At 46.2% G+C, this 19,228-nt stretch overlaps 2 protein-coding genes across 2 annotated transcripts in view; one reads left to right on the top strand and one right to left on the bottom strand.

Moving 5' to 3' along the window:
- Positions 1-769: 769 nt before the first annotated feature.
- Positions 770-3,010, bottom strand: LOC311515347 (uncharacterized protein). The gene is made up of 2 exons (XM_084618337.1): positions 1,998-3,010; positions 770-1,330 (listed from the first exon to the last, which is right to left on the bottom strand). Exons 1-2 carry the CDS (start codon positions 2,287-2,289, stop codon positions 798-800), a joined length of 825 nt encoding a protein of 274 aa, XP_084474463.1. The 5' UTR covers positions 2,290-3,010; the 3' UTR covers positions 770-797.
- Positions 3,011-4,143: 1,133 nt separating this feature from the next.
- Positions 4,144-19,228, top strand: part of ZBTB10 (zinc finger and BTB domain containing 10) — a 35,599-nt gene continuing 20,514 nt past the window's right edge. The window contains exons 1-2 of the mRNA XM_084621269.1: positions 4,144-5,403; positions 18,198-19,095. Of these exons, the coding sequence (XP_084477395.1) occupies positions 4,417-5,403; positions 18,198-19,095 (1,885 nt within the window). The 5' untranslated portion in view covers positions 4,144-4,416. The remainder of the gene's footprint in view (positions 5,404-18,197; positions 19,096-19,228) is intronic.

Raw genomic sequence — 19,228 nt, 5'->3', positions numbered from 1 at the left:
AGGCACTTATGGATCACCGTGTGCATTTCATTGACATTAACGCAGGCTGGCGTGGAAAGGTGCATAACGCACACATCTTTCGTAACACTGGCCTGTTCAGGAAGCTGCAAGCTGGGACTTTTTTCTCATACCAGAAGATCACCGTAGGGGAAGTCGAAATGCCAATTGTAATCCTTGGAGACCCCGCTTACCCTTTGATGCCATGGCTCATGAAACCCTACACAGGGAGCTTTGACAGCAGCAAGGAGCGGTTCAACAACAGGCTGAGCCAGTGCAGAATGCCTGTGGAGTGTGCTTATGACTGTTTAAAGGGTCGCTGGCGCTCTCTGTATGGGAAGCTGGACCTGGCCGATAACAGCATCCTCGCAGTTATATCAGCGTGCTGTACCCTCCATAACATTTGTGAAGGGAAGGGTGAAAGATTCATTCAGGCATGGAACTGGGAGCTTCAACACCTGGAGGCTGAATTTGAACAGCCAGAGAGCAGGGCTATTAGAGGGGCCCAGCGTGCGGCTGCAAGGATTAGGCATGCCTTGAGGGAGCAATCTGAGGCTGAAAGCCAACAGTAATGTCTGGTGTGGTGCCCTGCTTGGGAATGACGTGTGGTAGGAATCTATGTGTGCTACGTATGATACACTGACTTGCAGTACCTGTTGCTTTCCTGGGCTAAGTTTTCTTTTACGTTATGCAATAATAAAGAAAGTTTTCAAAGCCAAAAAATCAATTTATTGAAAAGAAACACAACACAACTGCTTGGGAACACAAAGGGTAAGAGGATGGGGTGGGGAACGGTACAATCAGAGATTTGCGTATGTCCTGTCTGGAGTTCTGTGCAATGCGTGCTGCATTTCAGGGTGGCTGTACTGCATGGTGATGGGGGTTGAGTGCAGTGGGTAAGGGTCGTATGTTTCCGGGCTGGGTGGTGAAGCAACAGGTGTTGGAGGCAGCAGGTGGCGGTAAGAACCTGGATGTTGGGGAAAGTGGTTTGGAAGTGACATGGTGGCACAAGGGAAACAGTTTTGGGACAAGTGCTGCGGGGGGGGGGGGGCGCGGTAGTGCTCTGCCTGCATGGCTACGAGCACCTGGATCGAGTTTGCTTGGCGCTCCATGATGCTTATCAGCCACTCTGTGCTTTGGTGCTGGCAATCCGCATTCTGCTGGCGGACCCTCCTTTCACTCTCCCGCCACTCCTGCACGTTTTTATTTTCATTAGTTGAATGCTGTATGACCTCATGCAGCATGTCCTCTTTGCTTCTACGTGGCTTCTTCCTTATTCTTTGCAGCCTCTCGGCCGTTGATAACATGGACGGCTGAGATCTCAAGGTTGCATCTGTAAAGGCAAAATGCAACACTTAACAGAGGCAGCATTGTTCACACCAGACAGAGCAATGATTCCCCTGTACTCAAGGGCAAGCACAGTCTACACAATAACATAATTTGCCTGTCCCAAAGCAAGCGCACATAACCCACAGGAGCCCCAAAATGGTGAGTAAGCACAGGATTAAGTGTGACTGATTGTTTCACGGCTGTACTGGCCTCTGGGTTTCTGTGCCTTGGGGAGAGCTAAAAACAGCAGGGGGCCCCTATACTGAACACTGTCCCCACATTTTCCACAGGAGTTCATCCTGGAAGATATCTCACTGCTGGGGGTGACCAGGGAAGCAAGGGAGGGTCTTCTACTGCAATGCGGCTTCCACCCTGGCCCATATGCAGCTTGTCTGTGTGCAGCAATGGTTCCCCCGCCCCTTATGGCACAGTGGCATGGACAAGTTAGCCTTACTGGGACAAGGACCACAGTGGCGCTCTCGAAAAACCTGCACAAGTGCATTGCCCAAGTTCTGGCTGAGACCTCTGAAGAGATCACTGAGGCCAATTACTGCGATGTGAGGGAGCACATTGATGCCCTATTCCACATCTAGGCATGCGAGTAGCCCTAACCCTCCTCGCCCCAAGAGCCCGCACTGAATAACTTCCTTCCCAAAATAAAAGCCGCTTACCAGAAACCTCCTCTGGTGTTTGTCCTTCCCCAAGCACTGGCCACCGTGACTGGCTACCTTCCTCCTGGCTTGAGAACAGCTCCTGGCTGCATGCATCTAGGGATTCCGGGGTGTCTTCCTCCGCCGGAGCACCCTCGCTCCCGCTTTGCTGCTCCTCCTGCCTTGCTGCACTGGCCTCTGAGGTGTTCATGGTGGTAACTTGGCATGGAGGTGGGGTCACCCCCAAGTATTGCGTCCAGCTCTTTGTAAAAATGGCAGGTCGCGGCGGCAGCACCGGAGTGGCTGTTTGCATTCCGCAGCTCCTTCACTTTAACCCTGCACTGCAGTACGTCCTGGTCATGGCCCCTTTCCAGCATGGCCCTTGATATCTGCCTGAAGATATCGTAATTCCTGCGGCTGGAGTGCAGCTGGGACTGGACAGCTTCCTCTCCCCAAACACTAATGAGGTCCAGCACCTCGCCATTGCTCCATATTGGGGATTGCCTGGCACATGGAGGCATGGTCACCTGGAAAGATTTGCAGAGAGCACTCCACGCCTGGCTGAGCAAACAGGAAGGGGATTTTCAAAATTCCCAGAGAATTTAAAGGGCAGGTCTGATGGTTGGTCACCTGAGGGTAGGGCAGTAGAGTTCAAAGTGATGACCAGAGTGGCTAGAACAGGCATTGTGGGATATTTGCAGAGGCCGATCACAGTGCAATAACAGACCAGGGCATCCACACTGGCTCCACGGCACTCCAGCGGTGGCGCAGCAAACGTTATTCCACTCACCGAGGCGCAGTACCAGCAGCAATGTAGCCACGGAGACAGAGCGCTCTACGTGCCTTGCCAGTGTGGACAGGTAGTGAGCTAGGGCACCTGGGGCTCCTTTATTGCGCTGTAACTCGCAAGTGTAGCCAAGCCCTAAGTGTAGACTTGCTCATGATTAAGCAAAGTTAACACCCCACTGCAATGAATGGAGCAATTCAGAGCTATTGTTTCAGGTAGGGTTGCCAATTTTGGTTGGGCCCTATTCCTGGAGATTTCATCACTTAACATAATCTTTAATTAAAGATTCATTCCTGGAGACTTCAGGACAATCCTGGAGGGTTGGCAACAGTTCCAGGCCATGTATAGTATCAAGCAAATTTGACAATATCGGCTTATTTTGGTTCGTTTTCAAGGTGGGTTTTTTTTCTCACAATTACGAAGTCTAGAAATGATTTTTCCCCGCAAAAGTGTTTAAATTCTGTGCAAGAAATAGAGTCTGCTACAAATTGTCAGTGACTGTGGTATTGCAGAGTAGATAGGGCCCTGACTATTTTACAGGGTGAACTTTAGGTCTGTGTCCATAAACACAGCACTCAAGTGGAAAGGAATTAAGAAATGCTAGCTTGATTTTGGGTGAGGTTAGAAAACACATGCAGCAGGGACTGCTGTGAAAGCTACCAGTCCATTATTATAACCAATATAACCTGTGTTTTCAGATTTGTTAATGATTACTGCCTCAGTGCACACTGAGACCATTGACCCGCTCACCCCTCCCTTCCCCTGTACTGGATTCTGGAACCCAGGTAATCTATGGCATTAGAGTGTATGTCCGCGCAGGTACAAACAGGCAGGGCGCTCTATAATTGGCGGTGCATGATGTAACAGCCATGGCAATCATCCCCACTCAGTTCAGCACGTGTGTGACCTTTTCTTTGCATTCCCATTTCACAACAAGCGCAAGTAGCTTAGGCACTCGGGGCAGTACATTTCGGAGCAATTACCCGCGCCTGGCACACTGTACCGCGGAGGCGGGCGGTGTGTCGCCACCATCGCCTACAATAAGAAGTCAGGGCCCTGCAGGCACCCTTTCTGAGCCACAATATGGGTCTCGGGATGCTTAGGCCACCCTAGCAGGGCTACAGCTCGATGGGCACCTCGTGGCTAGAGATGGCAGCATAAGGAAAAAGAGCGAGTCAGAGGTGGGGGGAAGGCAGGGAGCTGCGCTGCGCTGCGCTGTGCTCTGGGGGTGGGGAGCGCGGGGAGGGGGAGAAGGAGGTGCCGGGAGCGCTGACTAGAACCTGACACTCACCAGCTGTTCGGCCTCCCGCTCTCTTTCCCTCTTCCTCCCCCGCCCGCTCTACCCCCCCTCCTCCCTCGGTGGCTGCCCCGGTGCATTGTGGGAGTAGTCCGTTGTTCATTTGCCATTCGACCTGGGCCGGGGCCTGTCGGGACGGAAGCGCTGCCGAGCCGGATCCATTGTGGGGAGCCTGCGGCGGTAGAGGCCAGACCCGGGGCCGGACTTGCCCCTTTGTCTCTCTTTGTTCCCTGGGCAGGCCGGGTCCCAGTTTCCCCGTCAGCGGGCAGAACAGTCGGTCGGTCGGGGAGCGGCGGTCGCGAGTCAGAGCGCGAGGCCGGGGGGCGCGAGGCGGACGGGGGGCGCGCGCGCGCGCCATGTTCGCGGAGATGAACCGCAGGACGCTGGCGTTCCGGGCTGGCGGCCTGGTCACCGCGGCGGCCGCAGCGGCGGCCGGCGGAGGCGCCGGGGGCGGCTCCTCGAACAATAACAACGGGGGTAACCCGGCCGAGGCCTGGGCCCGGCAAGACCCCGAGCAGCTGAATGGGCGGGGGGCTGACGAGGAAGTGGAGCTGGAGGGGCTGGAGGCCGAGGAGCTGGAGGCCGCCGCCGAGGGGAAGGAGCTGCTGTTATTGCCCCCGCCCCAGGACGCAGTCTCCCCTGCGGCCGCCAGCGGCCCCATGTTCGCCGAGAGGAACCGCAGGACTCTGGCCTTTCGGGGGGGCGGCGGAGGGCTCCTCTCCGGCCCCTCCGCCGCTAACAATGGCTGCGAGGCCCCTGCCTGGCCGCGGAGGCACTTCAATGGGCGGGGGGCGGACGAGGAGCTGGAGTTGGAGGGTGCCGAAGGCCTGGAGCCCGAGGGCCTGCTGGAGGGCAAGGACCTGGTCCAGGACGGGGGCTCCCTGAGCGACAGCAGTGACGACGAAGAGGACGGCGAGGGGGGCAGCTTGGGCGACGGCAGCGGCGCCGAGGGCGGCAGCTGTAGCAGCAGCAGGCGGTCTGGAGGCGATGGGGGGGACGAGGCGGAGGGCAGCAGCGTGGGCGCGGGGGAGGGGGAGAGCATCAAGCATTTCCCGCTTGCGGCCAGGCCCAAGTCCCTGCTGCAGAAGCTGCACGTCTCCTTCCAGGGCTCCTGGCTCAAGGAGTTCCCATGGCTGCACTACTGCCAGGAGACCGGCCTCATGTCCTGCGCCTGGTGCACCGCCGCCGCCTCTGCCCCCAGCGACATCAGCATGGCTGGCGGAGGCGGTGCGGGGGGGCACGACGAGCTCTGCAAGGGCACCCGCAACTACAAACGAGCCCTGCTTCTCAGACACCACCTCTCCGCCGAGCACCGCCTCAACGAACCGGTCACTGCAGAGCAGGTACGTAGCCCCAGGGGGTGGCATCCTCCCGGCCAGGGTAGTGTTGGGTGGGGGTATCGCAGTTCCCTGTTTGAGACTAACTCTTTCACATGTCTGCAAGCCCACGTGTGTAGTTTAAATGACTTCTTCTGTCTCTCTCTGTCTGGGAGGGGTGCCGGGTACATTCTGCTCCAGTTCCTACACCTTCTCTCTCCAGTATGCTGATTACTCTGTGTTCTGTTTCAGGCTGAAGCATCTAATAGGCCTCTCCAGGCCAGGGGTGCTGGAACAACTTTTATAGTGGGGGTGTGGAGAGCCATTGAATCAAACTGTAAACCCTGTATATAATGGAATCCACTTCAAGCCAAGGCCCCTAGTTCCAGCACCTATGGTCCAGACACATTAGCTGGGGGTATATATAATAGTTTCAGTAGTCATATAGTTAATTGTAGTTATACCTGGTTAATATAACTTAAGTGTTCAGGGATGGGTGACTTCTATTTTCATTTGTTAATTTTGTGATGATAATTTGGTGTCCTTAGGAGAAGAAAATTGTATGCACTTAAATGTGTTAATGCACTGATAGCTGCAAGTAGTTTTTTATTCCTTCTTCTCCAGGGGAAAACGATAGCAGTGTCCCAAAAACAGCTACGTGCAAAATCCTCTAGCACGAAATCCGAAGGAATATTCATTTTAGGGGCTGCATGGGGTGCTCGTATACGCTTTTGGACTTAGTTCTTTTTTCCCAACATAGGTGACTTTAGATTTCATCTACTACTTTGCATAAAGAGTCTGCAATTGCATCAAGATAAACATGTGGTTTCCTGAAACCCTACTTAATATGCCAGCTAACCCCTTTAATGCTTTGAAACTAGTGAGCTGTGTGCATCCCCAACCACCCTGAAAGCAAAAGCTGTTATCCTCTTATTGGCAAAGCCACTGACAACATTACTATTTTACTGTAGCTACCAAGTGTCTAAAGGGTGTTTGAAATGTCAACAAATACATGTGCTTGACATAAAAGCTGTACTTTTTTAATTGGACATCCTGCTTAATTAACTGTCTACAATGAAAAAAGAACAGGAGTACTTGTGGCACCTTAGAGACTAACACGTTTATTTGAGCATAAGCTTTTGTGAACTACAGCTCACTTGATCGGATGCATGCAGATCAGATGAAGTGAGCTGTAGCTCATGAAAGCTTATGCTCAAATAAATGTTAGTCTCTAAGGTGCCACAAGTACTCCTTTTCTTTTTGCGAATACAGACTAACACAGCTGCTACTCTGAAACCTGTCTACAATGAGTACTTAATTTCCTTTGTCACTTGTGTTCTGACAGTATCCTACACTGTGGCTAAATTAACAATATAGTGAAGTGATCACAAAATGTAAGTCAAGCATAAAGAAAATAGTTTCTATTATATAGATTTGTCTAAAGGCATATCTGGAAAAATGGAAAGCCTTTGCACTTCTGGCAAAACCAGGTGTTCTAAATTTGAGCAGGATCTCAGGGTTTAAAGACAGGTATGGTAAGCAAATCTAGATGCCCCTGCAGTTTCAATTGGATAGGATATGTAAGTTTCACTTCATGTGAAACTTCCTATGCCCTGCTCCTGTGTTACAGTCCACTTCAGTGACTTCAGGTGTTTGAGCATTTTTGAATTATATACTATAAACTTCACCTTTAGTTGAAGTATCTTTATATCTTCCTAGTAAAAGCATTCTCAGAAACTTGATGCTTTGAGACTGCTAATGTGATCTGTCATGTAATTCTCACATATTTTGTCTCTTGTACTGTAATTTGAGGATTGTTCCTCTGTCTCCATTGTTTTTCCTGATGTGTGTTAAATGACTAAAATTTCTATTTCCTTTCTGACAGTTTCCTTTGCTTTATTTCCTTACTCTTTGTGTTAACCTCTTTAGCAATCCCACAACTATTCCTATCCCTTCTTGTTTATATTTTAAACTTGTTTTTGGATTATCATCTTGTAATGGTAAGTCTGGTGTAATTTATAGAAGTGGTATCTCTGTTCATTCTTGATATGTAACTGGATTTTGCTGCTTTGATATGTTAGGCTTTTAAAATTTTTCATATAAATGTTTCTGCTATTGTCACCTTACCCAGGTGCACATGAAATGTATTTTAAGTAGTCATCTATCTTACAGCCTTCTTACTGCTTTCCTTCAGATTTGAACATTTTTTTGTATTCTATAAGAAGACCTTTAAACACTAAGGACAGATCCTCAACTGGTGTAGACTGTCATAGCTTCTGTTGAAGTTCTTTCAAGCTGTTGTTTACACCAGCCAAAGATCTGCACTTTGGTGTGCTAGGAATTTTCATAACATGAATCATCCTTATCTGTTGTCTCTTCTGTAAACTGTCAGTCAGTGCTTGTCCACAAACTCTAAACACCGAGTAGATGGGATACAGTAACACTTCAATATTCTAAAGAGAGGGAGCAAACTGATCTTTTCAAACACTTCTAAATATAACAAGGCCTAAAATAAAAGTAGATTGCTTAATACACTTGAAATCTTCCAGGTTCCATACCTGCTCACTCAAATGAAAACATTTGCATTATGGTGTAACATCAGATTTTGCCTCTTTTGTACTATTTCTGAATAAGTGGGAACCCCTGCAGGGTAGCTTTAGAGCAGAGGTGGGCAAACTATGGCCCGCAGACCACATCCGGCCCCGGGACTTTCCTGCCCAGCCCCTGAGCTCCTGGCCCAGGAGGCTTGCCACCGGCCCCTCCCCTCCTGTTCCCTCCTCCCCCGTAGCCTCAGCTCACTGCACCGCCGATGCAATATTCTGGGTGGCGGGCCTGTGAGCTCCTGGGGCAGCGCAGTTGCAGAGCCTGGCCTGACCCAGTGCTCTGTGCTGCACAGCAACGTGGCTGTGGCTCCAGCCAGGTGGCACGGCTGTAGCGCCGCCAGCCACTGGTGCTCCAGGCAGTGTGGTAAGGGGACAGGGAGCCAGGGGTTGGATAGAGGCCAGGGGAGTTTGGGGGGGGAGTTTTCAGGGTGGGGAACAGGGCGGTTGAATGGGAGCAGGAGTCCTGGAGGGGCAGTCAGGAAGGAGCGGGGGTTGGATGGGGCGGTGGGAGGCAGTCAGGGGACAGGGAGCAGGGGTTGTTGGATGGGGCAGTCAGGGGACAGGGAGAGGGAGGGGTTGGATGGGGCGGCGGGGGACAGTCAGGGCGGTCAGCGGGTGGGGGAGTGTGTGTGGATAGGGCAGGGGTCCCCGGGGAGGGGAGGGCTCTTGGGGGCGAGAAGTGGGGGTGGGGGGATAGGGGGTGGGAGCCGGGCCATGCTTGGCTACCAGCCATCCATACAATTTCCAAAACCCAATGCTGCCCTCAGGCCAAAGTTTGCCCACCCCTGCTTTAGAGGGTGGAACTTTCAAATGGAAGATACTGATCTCTGTATCCTTGAACCATTGTTGTGATTCTTTTTTTGCTGCAAGTTTGACTTGTATGAATGTTCAAAAGAATAAATGGTTTTACTGGGTTGTCAAATCTCTTAAATCGCATTCGCCATTAATCCCACATTTAATTAACAAACTATGGGGTTTTTTTCTGTTACTTTCTCTTCCCATGTGTTATCGCATCCCTATCATGTTTACATTTCTCTCCACCTCTAAAGTTAATCTGGTAACACCAAAACAATATGCCTTAAAAAAAAATTCCCTTATATCAAATATTTAGAACATTGGAATATTAAATAGGTAATTTGTGTTCCTTAGCATGTTTTTCCTAAATTTTTGAGGAAACATCATGGGGGGAGGAAGCCTTTTAAGAGTTAGTTAAAAGCTAGGAGAGATCTTAGACAGTACACATGTATTCTTGACTTGACAAGCTTCAACTGCAGGGCATGTTTAACAGCTGCTAATAACAAACATATGGCATAATGCCATTGTTCAAGTGAGAAAAGGAAATTGTGGGTATTAGACACTAAAGCAGTGGAAACTTCTATAGATCTGTTGGGCAATAGACTCTCAAAAATGAAAGCAGTGATTTCAGGGTTTTTTTTTTTTAGAGATATACAGATCACAAAATACATCACAAGTGGTTGCTGCTGCTATAAATTCAAGGGTATTGTGAGTCCTTGCCTTTTACTGAGGCACCAATCTTAAGTCTTTTTTTCCCCTTTGTAAACTAGTTTTAAGTAGTTACTATAGGCCAAAAATATGGTCTGCCTTTAAATTACTTATAGTATGTGGTAGACTTGGGTTTTCTACAGAAGAGTGCATTCTCATATAAGCATTAAAACGTGTTGATTTACAACTAAATAGGGCCTTTACACTAGATTTGGTATATCTTTTTGCTACTTAGGAGGGTAGGCTGTAATTGTGTACATTTATTTAAGCAATTATTTAGTATTTTTAGATTCTTATTAATTGTACCTTTTAGTATGTTAGAAAATAGTGAATGATATATTGCTTGTTTACTAGATAATTACCTTTTTACTCATGATCTGTGTCAAGCTACGTTAGGACAGAAACTGAAATTTAATTAAATACACAAACAGCATTTAAAATTTATATTAATTAAAACAAGCCCTTAATAAAGTACATGACCTATTGTGCCATGCTTATAAAGAAAAAAAGTTAGAATCAGAGGGAAATTATCTTTATAGAAAAGCAGTCTTTAACTCAAAGATTTTAATAGAGGCTCTGGGAGTCAGCATTATTTTTTACTTAAATGTTTTAAGAAATTATAAGTTTAGGCCTTAACATATTTCTAGGCCATAACAAATTAATTTTTAAAAATAAATATGTACTATAATTTAAATAATGAAAAGTCTGATTTCAGTAAAAATCAGATTTATATCCACTTTGGGGTAAACTGACTCTTCAGGTTTTTAAAATGTGGACTCTTGCACTAGGACAGATTTATTTAGTTAATAAATTTTGCAAAAATATTTTACTCTGGTCTGTGTTCCTTTTGCTGCTGACGTAAATGCATGTGGTGGAGTACCAGTTTTCTTTCCCCTCTACTAAACACTTTTTAAAGTTATGGCTTTGCAGGTAATACCACGAAAGCTCCCTTTCAGTGTGAAATACGTTTTTGATTAAAGGCAGAAGTTCTCTGAAAGCAGAAGAATAGTTGATGTAGTATCACTTTTTTCCACAGGAACCATAATTGCTTCAGTGTCATGCAATCATGAATAGGAGGTGGTGTTTCATTCATAAATATGTTTGAGTATCCCCGTTTTAAGGATTACTTCCTCACCTTTACTTGCTGATTTAAAAGTAAGCTCTTTGAAGTAGGGATTGTCTTATATCTTCTATGGTGTTTTCCACCATGGGGCCCAACCTGATTGTGTCTGTTCAGTGCTACTGCAATATAAATGTTAAATAATAAGGCAAGGTCTGTGTGAGTGATGTTTAGGTGATGCTCCACCTCATGGCAGCTGATGGAAAACATTTCAGAAGGTTTTGGCTAGAAAACTCTGGCCAGGAAATTACTACTCTCTCACCCTTCTGAAAGGGCTTGTTTGCGGGCAGTGTTTACTTGATGGGGAAAGAACTAACTGATTGGATAGAGGAAGGATGCTGCAAGGCAAACAAAGCAACATATGGAAGACTCTGAAAGGATAATTACTTCTCCATTACTCTTCATACACATATACAAGAGGTGGTGCAAGAGCCTTTGGTCCTTTCCTGCTCCCAGAAGACAGCAGAGATTGATGCCAAACAAATATCTCTGTGTGAGTTCAAGATCTCACTAATTTACTGCATTTTAAGAACATGTTTCTTTGGTGTCGCAATCATCTGCGCTTTGAGGAATTGCTACTTGTTAGATCATCATATCTTATTCTGAATTAATCTGAAATGTCTTTGCATCTTCTTTTTTTTTTATAAACTAATAGATGAATCGAGCTCCTTTAAGAGAGACTACATTAAGCACAAGTGTGCTGTGGGTATACATTGTGACAAATGGTTTCTTGACCAGTGTTTCTTTTCTCAAAAAGAAAAGGAGTACTTGTGGCACCTTAGAGACTAACCAATTTATTTGAGCATAAGCTTTCGTGAGCTACAGCTCACTTCATCGGATTCACACCACCTCCTATTCATCTTTTCTGTAACTCTAGTCTCCAAATCCTTTGAGTACTTAGTTGCTGCAAGAATTTGGGTACTCTTGAGTGGGGAGTATGGCATGGTTCTGTGATAGAAGGTTTTGGGATATTATTGAGTGGATGTACCAAGGATGTTCTAAGGTGTGGCTAAGAAAACCACATCCATTTCCAGTTATCACATTCATGTTTCACTATTCTGCTTTTCTTTACACACCTGGCATGTGGTCAGCTGTGAGGAGGGTGGTGATTTAGGAAAGTATAGAGTTGATTGAGTGCTACACCCAACACTGCTGCAGCGCAATCTTCCTTCCGTTTCTGCCCCACTGGGGTAATAGCTGCTACCTAAAGAGAAGCAGCTAAAACTTGATTTATGAGAAGTCTTGGTCAGTCTTGCAGCCATCCTCATCATGATCCACATTGGATTGAGTTTGAGAGCTACAAACAAAATACACAAGTTATTTGAGTGTTGTGGGAAATGATTTTAGTTTTGGTGCAAACCAGCTATCTCTTGATGTCTTCCAGAAAGGCATTAGTTTTGATTTGAAGATCTGGTTTAGTCAAACACAAGTTATTGGATTCAATACAGCGGTAACTGGATGAAATTTGGTATGTTACATAGGTCAGACTAGGTGATAGACATTAAAAAGTATGAATTATAGTTGGCAATAACATGTTTTTCTCTTCACGCTTTGATTACTGAAATTCTAGCCTGTGGCCACCTAAATCACTTCTCCAGAGTCCAGCATGTTCTGAAACATCTGTGGCCCTTTCCTAACTGATAAATAGAAATAGATTTGCATTAACCATGTCCTGAAAGACCATCTCTGACTGATCTGCTACAAAATTTCTGCTGCCTTCTTAGTATTCTTCATGGCAATACTCAATCTCCGTTAGGGCCACCCTGAATATCCCAGTCTGCCCTTTCCAATTTTCTCTCCAGTTCCTCCTTGTTCAGAGGATACTTCTTTGCTGTTGCCACATCTGTTGACTTCACCATCCCTTTTTGAAAATTCAGCTCAAAACTCTCCTGTCTGCTACTTACTGCTATAGGTCAATGCAGATAGTGGAAACCAATAATACTTCACTGCCTGGTGCCTCTTTGCCTGCTATTATTCTTTCTTCAGTAATTGTTACAAGCCATTTTGCGATACTCTGATGAAAAATGGTGTATAAATGCAAAGCATGTAATTCCCTTGTTAACACTTGTTACACATTTAAATACTACTATAATGGCAAATCCTTTTGAAACATTTTTAAGATGCTTCCTGGTTTAGTAATTCAGGCTTTTGTGGTATTTTCACACTTGCAGTAATCACTTTCAGTACTCTCTTCACTTGTTTGTTCTGAACTAATGGTGAAGGCTGCCTCTATAGAACCATAGAATAGTAGGACTGGAAGGGACCTGGCTGGAGAGGTCTTCTAGTCCAGTGGTTCCCAGACTTGTTCCGCCGCTTGTGCAGGGAAAGCCCGTGGCAGGCCGCGCTGGTTTGTTTACCTGCTGCGTCCGCAGGTTCAGCTGATCGCGGCTCCCAGTGGCCGTGGTTCGCAGCTCCAGGCCAATGGGAGCCGCTGGAAGTGGCGCGGGCCAAGGGACATGTTGGCCACCGCTTCCAGCAGCTCCCATTGGCCTGGAGCAGCGAGCCGCGATCGGCCGAACCTGCGGACACGGCAGGTAAACAAATCAGTGTGGCCCGCCAGGGGCTTTCCCCGCACAAGCAGCGGAACGAGTTTGGGAACCACTGTTCTAGTCCAGTCCTGTGCACTCATGGTGGGGTTAAGTATTCTCTAGACTAGGGATCTCAAACTCAAATCACCACGAGGGCCACATGAGGACTAATATGTTGGCCTGAGGTCGGCATCACTGAAACCTTTTCATACAATGATACAAAAGTTTAGTCAAAAATGAAAAAAGTGATATATTATGCTATTAAAAGACAATGTGTTAACTTTTTAAAAACTGTACTGCAAAAAGTCAGTGCTAATATTGATAGTCATTTCATTTTTGGCCACTTAGCTGTCAGCGTTTTGCATCAACTAGTCTTAAGGGCTGTGAAGGAAGGTTAGAAGCCCTGGTAAAATCCCTGTGTCGTTTGCATTCCTTCCAAATCTTTCCCTCACTGCTGTGCCTAGGATTTCAGCTAGGCAGTGACCATGTATATGAGATGCAATTTGCCTACAGACAAATCCTGCTAGGATTGTGCTGTAAGTGAATGTTCAGCCGCTCCAGCTTTTCTCTTCCCCCTGCTACATCCCCAGAATTAGAGAATAGATGTTTTTAATTTAATTGTATTTCTCTCCTTTGGAGCTACTATCATTCTTGCAGTAACCCAACCCAAAACTCCCTGGGAGCTGAGCCAATATGATTTAGTAAATGTACTTCTCTGATCTGTACTCTGTCAATCTTAAATACTGATCCAGAAAAAGAGGAAGCATTCCCCAAGAGGGCCTGGCCCTTCACATGAAAATTACCCCAAGCAAGGTTTTTCCACTGGCAGCAGAACCACCAAGGAGAAGGGGACAGTCCCTTGGAGGTGGGGGTGTACCAGCAAATGTCTGCAGAATGGCAAAGATAGGCGGGGGAGCAGCTCGAATCTCTTTCAGGGAAACCTGCAGATCTCCAGGCTGGGATTTACTTTTGACTGTCCTGCAGGAAGCACGTTGGTTAAGTCTTGCATTAGTGTTAAGAGAGGTAGAGGACTCTTGCAGCCTGCTTCTTCATGTGGATTGAGGTAGGGAAAATCCTGTCTTGGATTTCTGGGACAATCTGAAATGGCCTCTAGGGACTGCTCTTGGGTGGAGAATAACTGGATTTTGGAGGCCATCTGGAACTTTGTCTCTGTTTACAGCCTAGAGAGGAAAGTAACGTGGGCTATTGGCCCATCTGGAATGGACTCTGCTCAACCCTAGTTAAAGCTGCTACGCAGGAAGTTGTACAGATGCCCTATTCCAACCCCTTCCCCAAATCCCTGCCCCTGCCCTGCCTCTTCCCCGCTTCCTCCCCTGAGCATGCCACGTTCCTGCTCCTCGCCCCCCCCCCCCCCCCCCCCGAGCGTGCAAACAGCTATTTGGTGGCAGCTGGGCAGGAAGCGCTGGGAGGTAGGCGGAGGAGCAGGGACATGGCACATGGGAGGAGGAGGGGTGCTTGGGCTGCCAGTGGGTGCAGAGCACCCACTAATTTTTCCCCAAGGGTGCTCCAGCCCCAGAGCACCCACAGAGTCGGCGCCTATGGCGGGCCGAAGGAAATAACTTGGTGGGCCACATGCAGGCCGTGTGTTTGAGACCCCTAATCTAGACTAACCTTGACAGGTATTTGTCTAACCTCTTAATCTCCAATGATGAAGATTCCACCACCTCCCGAAGCAGTTTATTCCAGTGCTTAGCCACCCTGACAGGAAGTTTGTCATAATGTCCAAACTAAACCATCCTTGCTGCAACTCAAGCCCATTGCTGCTTGTCCTAGCTTCAGAGGTTAAAGCAGGGGTGGGCAAACTGCGGCCTGTGAGTTGCACCATGCGGTTGGGCATGCTCCAGCCAGGGCGCAGCATCAGGGGCTGCACCATGCAGCTGAGCCCGCTCTGGTCGGGGCACAGGGTCAGGGGCCGTACCACGCGGCTCCCGCAAGCCACAGCATGACTCCACTTTGGCTTCTGTGCGCTCCAGTGGCCCCCTCTGGTGCTCCAATGGGAGCTGTAAGGGCAGTGCCTGCGGATGGGGCAGCGTGTAGAACCGCCTGGCTGTGCGTCTGCATAGGAGCTGGAGAAGGGATATGCCACTGCTTCCGGGAGCCACTTGAAGTAAGCGCCTCTCGGAGCCTGCACCCCCAATCCTCGCCCCAGCCCTGATCCCTCTTCCGCCCTCCAAACCCCTCAGTCCCAGCCCAGAGCACCCTCCATACCCCAAACTCTTCATCCCCACCCCAGAGCCTGCACCTCAACCCCAATTTTGTGAGCATTCATGGCCCCCCATACAATTTCTATTCCCTGATGTGGCCTTCGGGCTGAAAAGTTTGCCCACCCCTGGGTTAAAGAGAATAATTTACCTTCCTCCTCCTTGTAACAAACATTTATGTACTTGCAAAAAGAAAAGGAGTACTTGTGGCACCTTAGAGACTAATAAATTGGTTAGTCTCTAAGGTGCCACAAGTACTCCTTTTCTTTTTGCGAATACAAACTAACACGGCTGTTACTCTGAAACCTGTCATTTATGTACTTGAACGCTGTTACCATATACTCTCTGTACCATTATCTAAAATCATTGATGAAGATATTGAACAGAACCGGACCGAGAACTGATCCCTGTGGAACCCCACTTGAATATGCCCTTCCAGCTTGACACTGAATCACTGATAATTATTCTCTGGGAACAGTTTTTTCCAGCCAGTTATGCACCCAAGTTATAGTAGCTCCATGTAGGTCGTATTTCCGTAGTTTGTTTAGGAGAAGGTCATGCAAGACATTATCAAATACCTAAGTAAAGTCAAGATATGCCTCCTCTACTGCTTTTCCCCATCCACAAAGCTAGTTACCCTATCAAAGAAAGGCATTAGATTGGTTTGCCATGATTTGTTGTTGACAAATCCATCCTGACGGTTACTTATCACCTTATTATTTTCTAGGTGTCTGCAAATTGATTGCTCCGTTATCTTTCCAGGTACTGAAGTTAAGCTGACTGGTCTGTAATTTCCTGGGTTGTCCTTATTCCCCTTTTTGTAGATTGGTATTGTATTTGCCATTTTCCAGTCCTCTGGAGTCTCACCCGTCGTCCATGATTTTTTTGAAGATATCACTAATGACTCATATCTCTTCAGTCAGCTCCTTGAGTATTCTAGGATATGTTTCACCAGGCCCTGGTAACTTGAAAACCTCTAATTTGTAACTTGTTCTTTCCCTATTTTAGCATCCCATCCTACCTCATTTTCACTGGTATTCGCTCTGTTAGACGTCCAATCACTACTAACCTTTTTGGTGAAAATGAAACAGAAGTCATTTAGCACTTCTGCCATTTCTACATTTTCTGTTATTGTTCTTTCTTTACACCCCCTCCCCCCCTTGAGTAACAGACTACCCTGTCTTTGGTCTTCCTCTTATTTCTAATTTGTAGAATGTTTTCTTGTTACCTTTTGTCTCTAGCCGGTTTAATCTAATTTTGTCCCTGCATACTTGTTACTTGTTTATAGTCATCCTTTGCAGTTTGACCTAGTTTCTGCTTTTTTTAGGATTCTTTTTTGAGTTTTAAATAATTGAAGAACTCCTTGTTAAGACAGGGAGGTCTCTTGCCGTACTTCCTATCTTTCCTACACAGTTGGATAGTTTGCTCTTGTGCCCTTAATAATGTCTCTTGGAAAATCTGCCAGCTCTCTTGAACTGTTTTTCTCCTTAGACTTGCTTCCCATGGGATCTTACCTTCTTAAACTTCCCTGAGTTTGCTGCAGTCTGACTTCTTGAAATCCTTTATCTTTATTGTGCTGTTTTCCTTCTTACCATTCTATAGAATCATGAACTCTATCATATCATGATCACTTTCACCCAAGCTGCCTTCCACTTTCAAATTCTCAACCAGTTCCTCTATTTGTCAAAATCTAGTCTAGAACAGCTTCTCCCCTGATGGCTTTCTCCCACATTCTGAAAGAAGAAGTTGTCTCCAGTACGTGCCAAGAATTGCTGGATAATCTGTGCCCTGCTGTGTTGTTTTTCTCAACAGATGTCGCCTGGGTAGTTGAAGTCCCCCATCACCACCAAGTCCTGTGCTTTGGATGATTTTGTTAGCTCTTTATAAACAAGCCTCATCCACCTCCTCTTCCTGGTTAGGTGGTCTGTAGTAGACCCCTAGCATGACATTACCCTTGCTTTTTACCCCTTTTATCCTTATCCAGAGACTTTCAACAAGTCTGTGTCCTATTTCTATCTCAACCTCATTTTTGAGATCTAAGGCAACATCTCCTTCCTTTTTCCTTGCCTGTTCTTCCAGAGCAAGCTGAAACCTTCTGTACCAATATTCCAGTCCTGTATTGTCCCACCAAGTTTCTGTGATGCCAACTGTCATAGTTGGAAAATTAAGTACTTGTTAAAATATTATCTTTAGAAGTAAAAAATATTTCCAGTAGTGCACCAACTTTTATAAATGTTCATTAGAATATAGTTTATTACTAAATGTGATCTGCAAAGGAGGCAGGGTGGCATTTGTATTCATTTTGCTTCCATTTGTTTGTGGAAGGCTGATAAGGAGGGTGGAAGGATATATTGGGAATTTCTTAAAGTCCTGTCTCCCCATTTTTACTTGAGGCCTCTATGTAAGACCAGAGAAGTGGTGTGAGGGAGTTTTCCTAGCTCTTACCTGAACTGGTTGGTGGTTGAATCTTTAATGTAAATCTCTTCTAACTTCTAGTTCAGGAATTTGTGTTAACAAAAAGGAACACTTTAAATACCCGAGCTAAATATCTTTACATCAGTGGTTTGCATTTTACTTCGGTGGTACTTAAAGCTCATCTACCCCCTTTTTCCTGAAACTGAAAAAAACGGTAGAACTGGACTGAGTTTCTAATACACAAGGAAACTTCCTGGAAACTTTTATTTCATGTTGCCTTTATGACATAAAGAAACAAAAAGGATATAAACCCCATTTTCCTCTGTATTGCATATTTAACGCAAGTTTATTTTCATATCCTGTTGGCAGCATTGGGAAAATTAAGAAGGAAATTAACTGAAAGTTAACTTTTTCCCCCCTCTAATTGCAGGAGTCAGAAATACCGTCTGAGTTGACAAATGAGGGATACTGCGACTACAACAGTAGGCCAAATGAGAACTCTTATTGCTATCAGCTGCTGCAAGAACTAAATGAACAGAGGAAGAAAGGCATTCTTTGTGATGTCAATATTGTGGTGAGTGGGAGGGTCTTCAGAGCTCACAAGAACATCCTGGTTGCCGGCAGCCGTTTCTTTAAGACTCTGTACTGCTTTACAAACAAAGAAAGCCGTAACCAAACCACTGTTACCTATTTAGATGTTGTTGCTGTTCAAGGTTTTTCTGTCATATTGGACTTCTTATATTCTGGTAACCTTGTCCTCACAAGCCAAAATGCCATTGAAGTGATGTCAGTGGCCAGCTATCTTCAGATGACTGAGGTTGTCCAGTCCTGTCGCAATTTCATTAAAGATGCCTTAAATATAAGCATTAAATCAGAAGCTCCAGAGGCTGTAGTAGTGGATTATAACAGAAGATCTGTTAGTCGGGATGGTCTGCCTTCATCAAGGGATCAGAAAGTTGCCAGTTTCTGGGCAACACGGAATCTTACTAACTTGGCAAGTAGTATAAAAACTGAAAATGATGGTTACTGTATTGATGAAGGCCAAATTGAAAACTATCAAATGAATGATTGTAGTTGGGTCCAGGATAGCTCACCTGAAATGGCTGAAAATGAATCTCAAGGTGAAGGAAAAGTGTTTGTGTGGAATGACATGGCCTCACAGGGACAATCAGTTCAAGAACCAGGAAAAGCAAGAAGGAAAAACCAGACTACAAAGAGATTTATTTATAATATACCACCTAATAATGAAGAGAATTTAGAAGATTGCTCAGTGATGCAGCCGTCAGTTCCATATCCAGAAGATTTGCAGTTTATTAAGGAAGAACCAGGTAAATTATTTCACTAATATATTGGATTATCCAAGTGTTAAACTGTTGTATCCATTCTAGGATAACCTCACTTCTATAAACATGTATTAGCTAAGATCCTGCAACAAGTCTTAAATCAGTAGACAAAATGAAT

Source organism: Lepidochelys olivacea (assembly GCF_965140295.1).
Source record: "Lepidochelys olivacea isolate rLepOli2 genome assembly, chromosome: 2".
Lineage (NCBI taxonomy): Eukaryota > Metazoa > Chordata > Testudines > Cheloniidae > Lepidochelys > Lepidochelys olivacea.
This window is presented reverse-complemented; position numbering and strand designations above follow the sequence as displayed.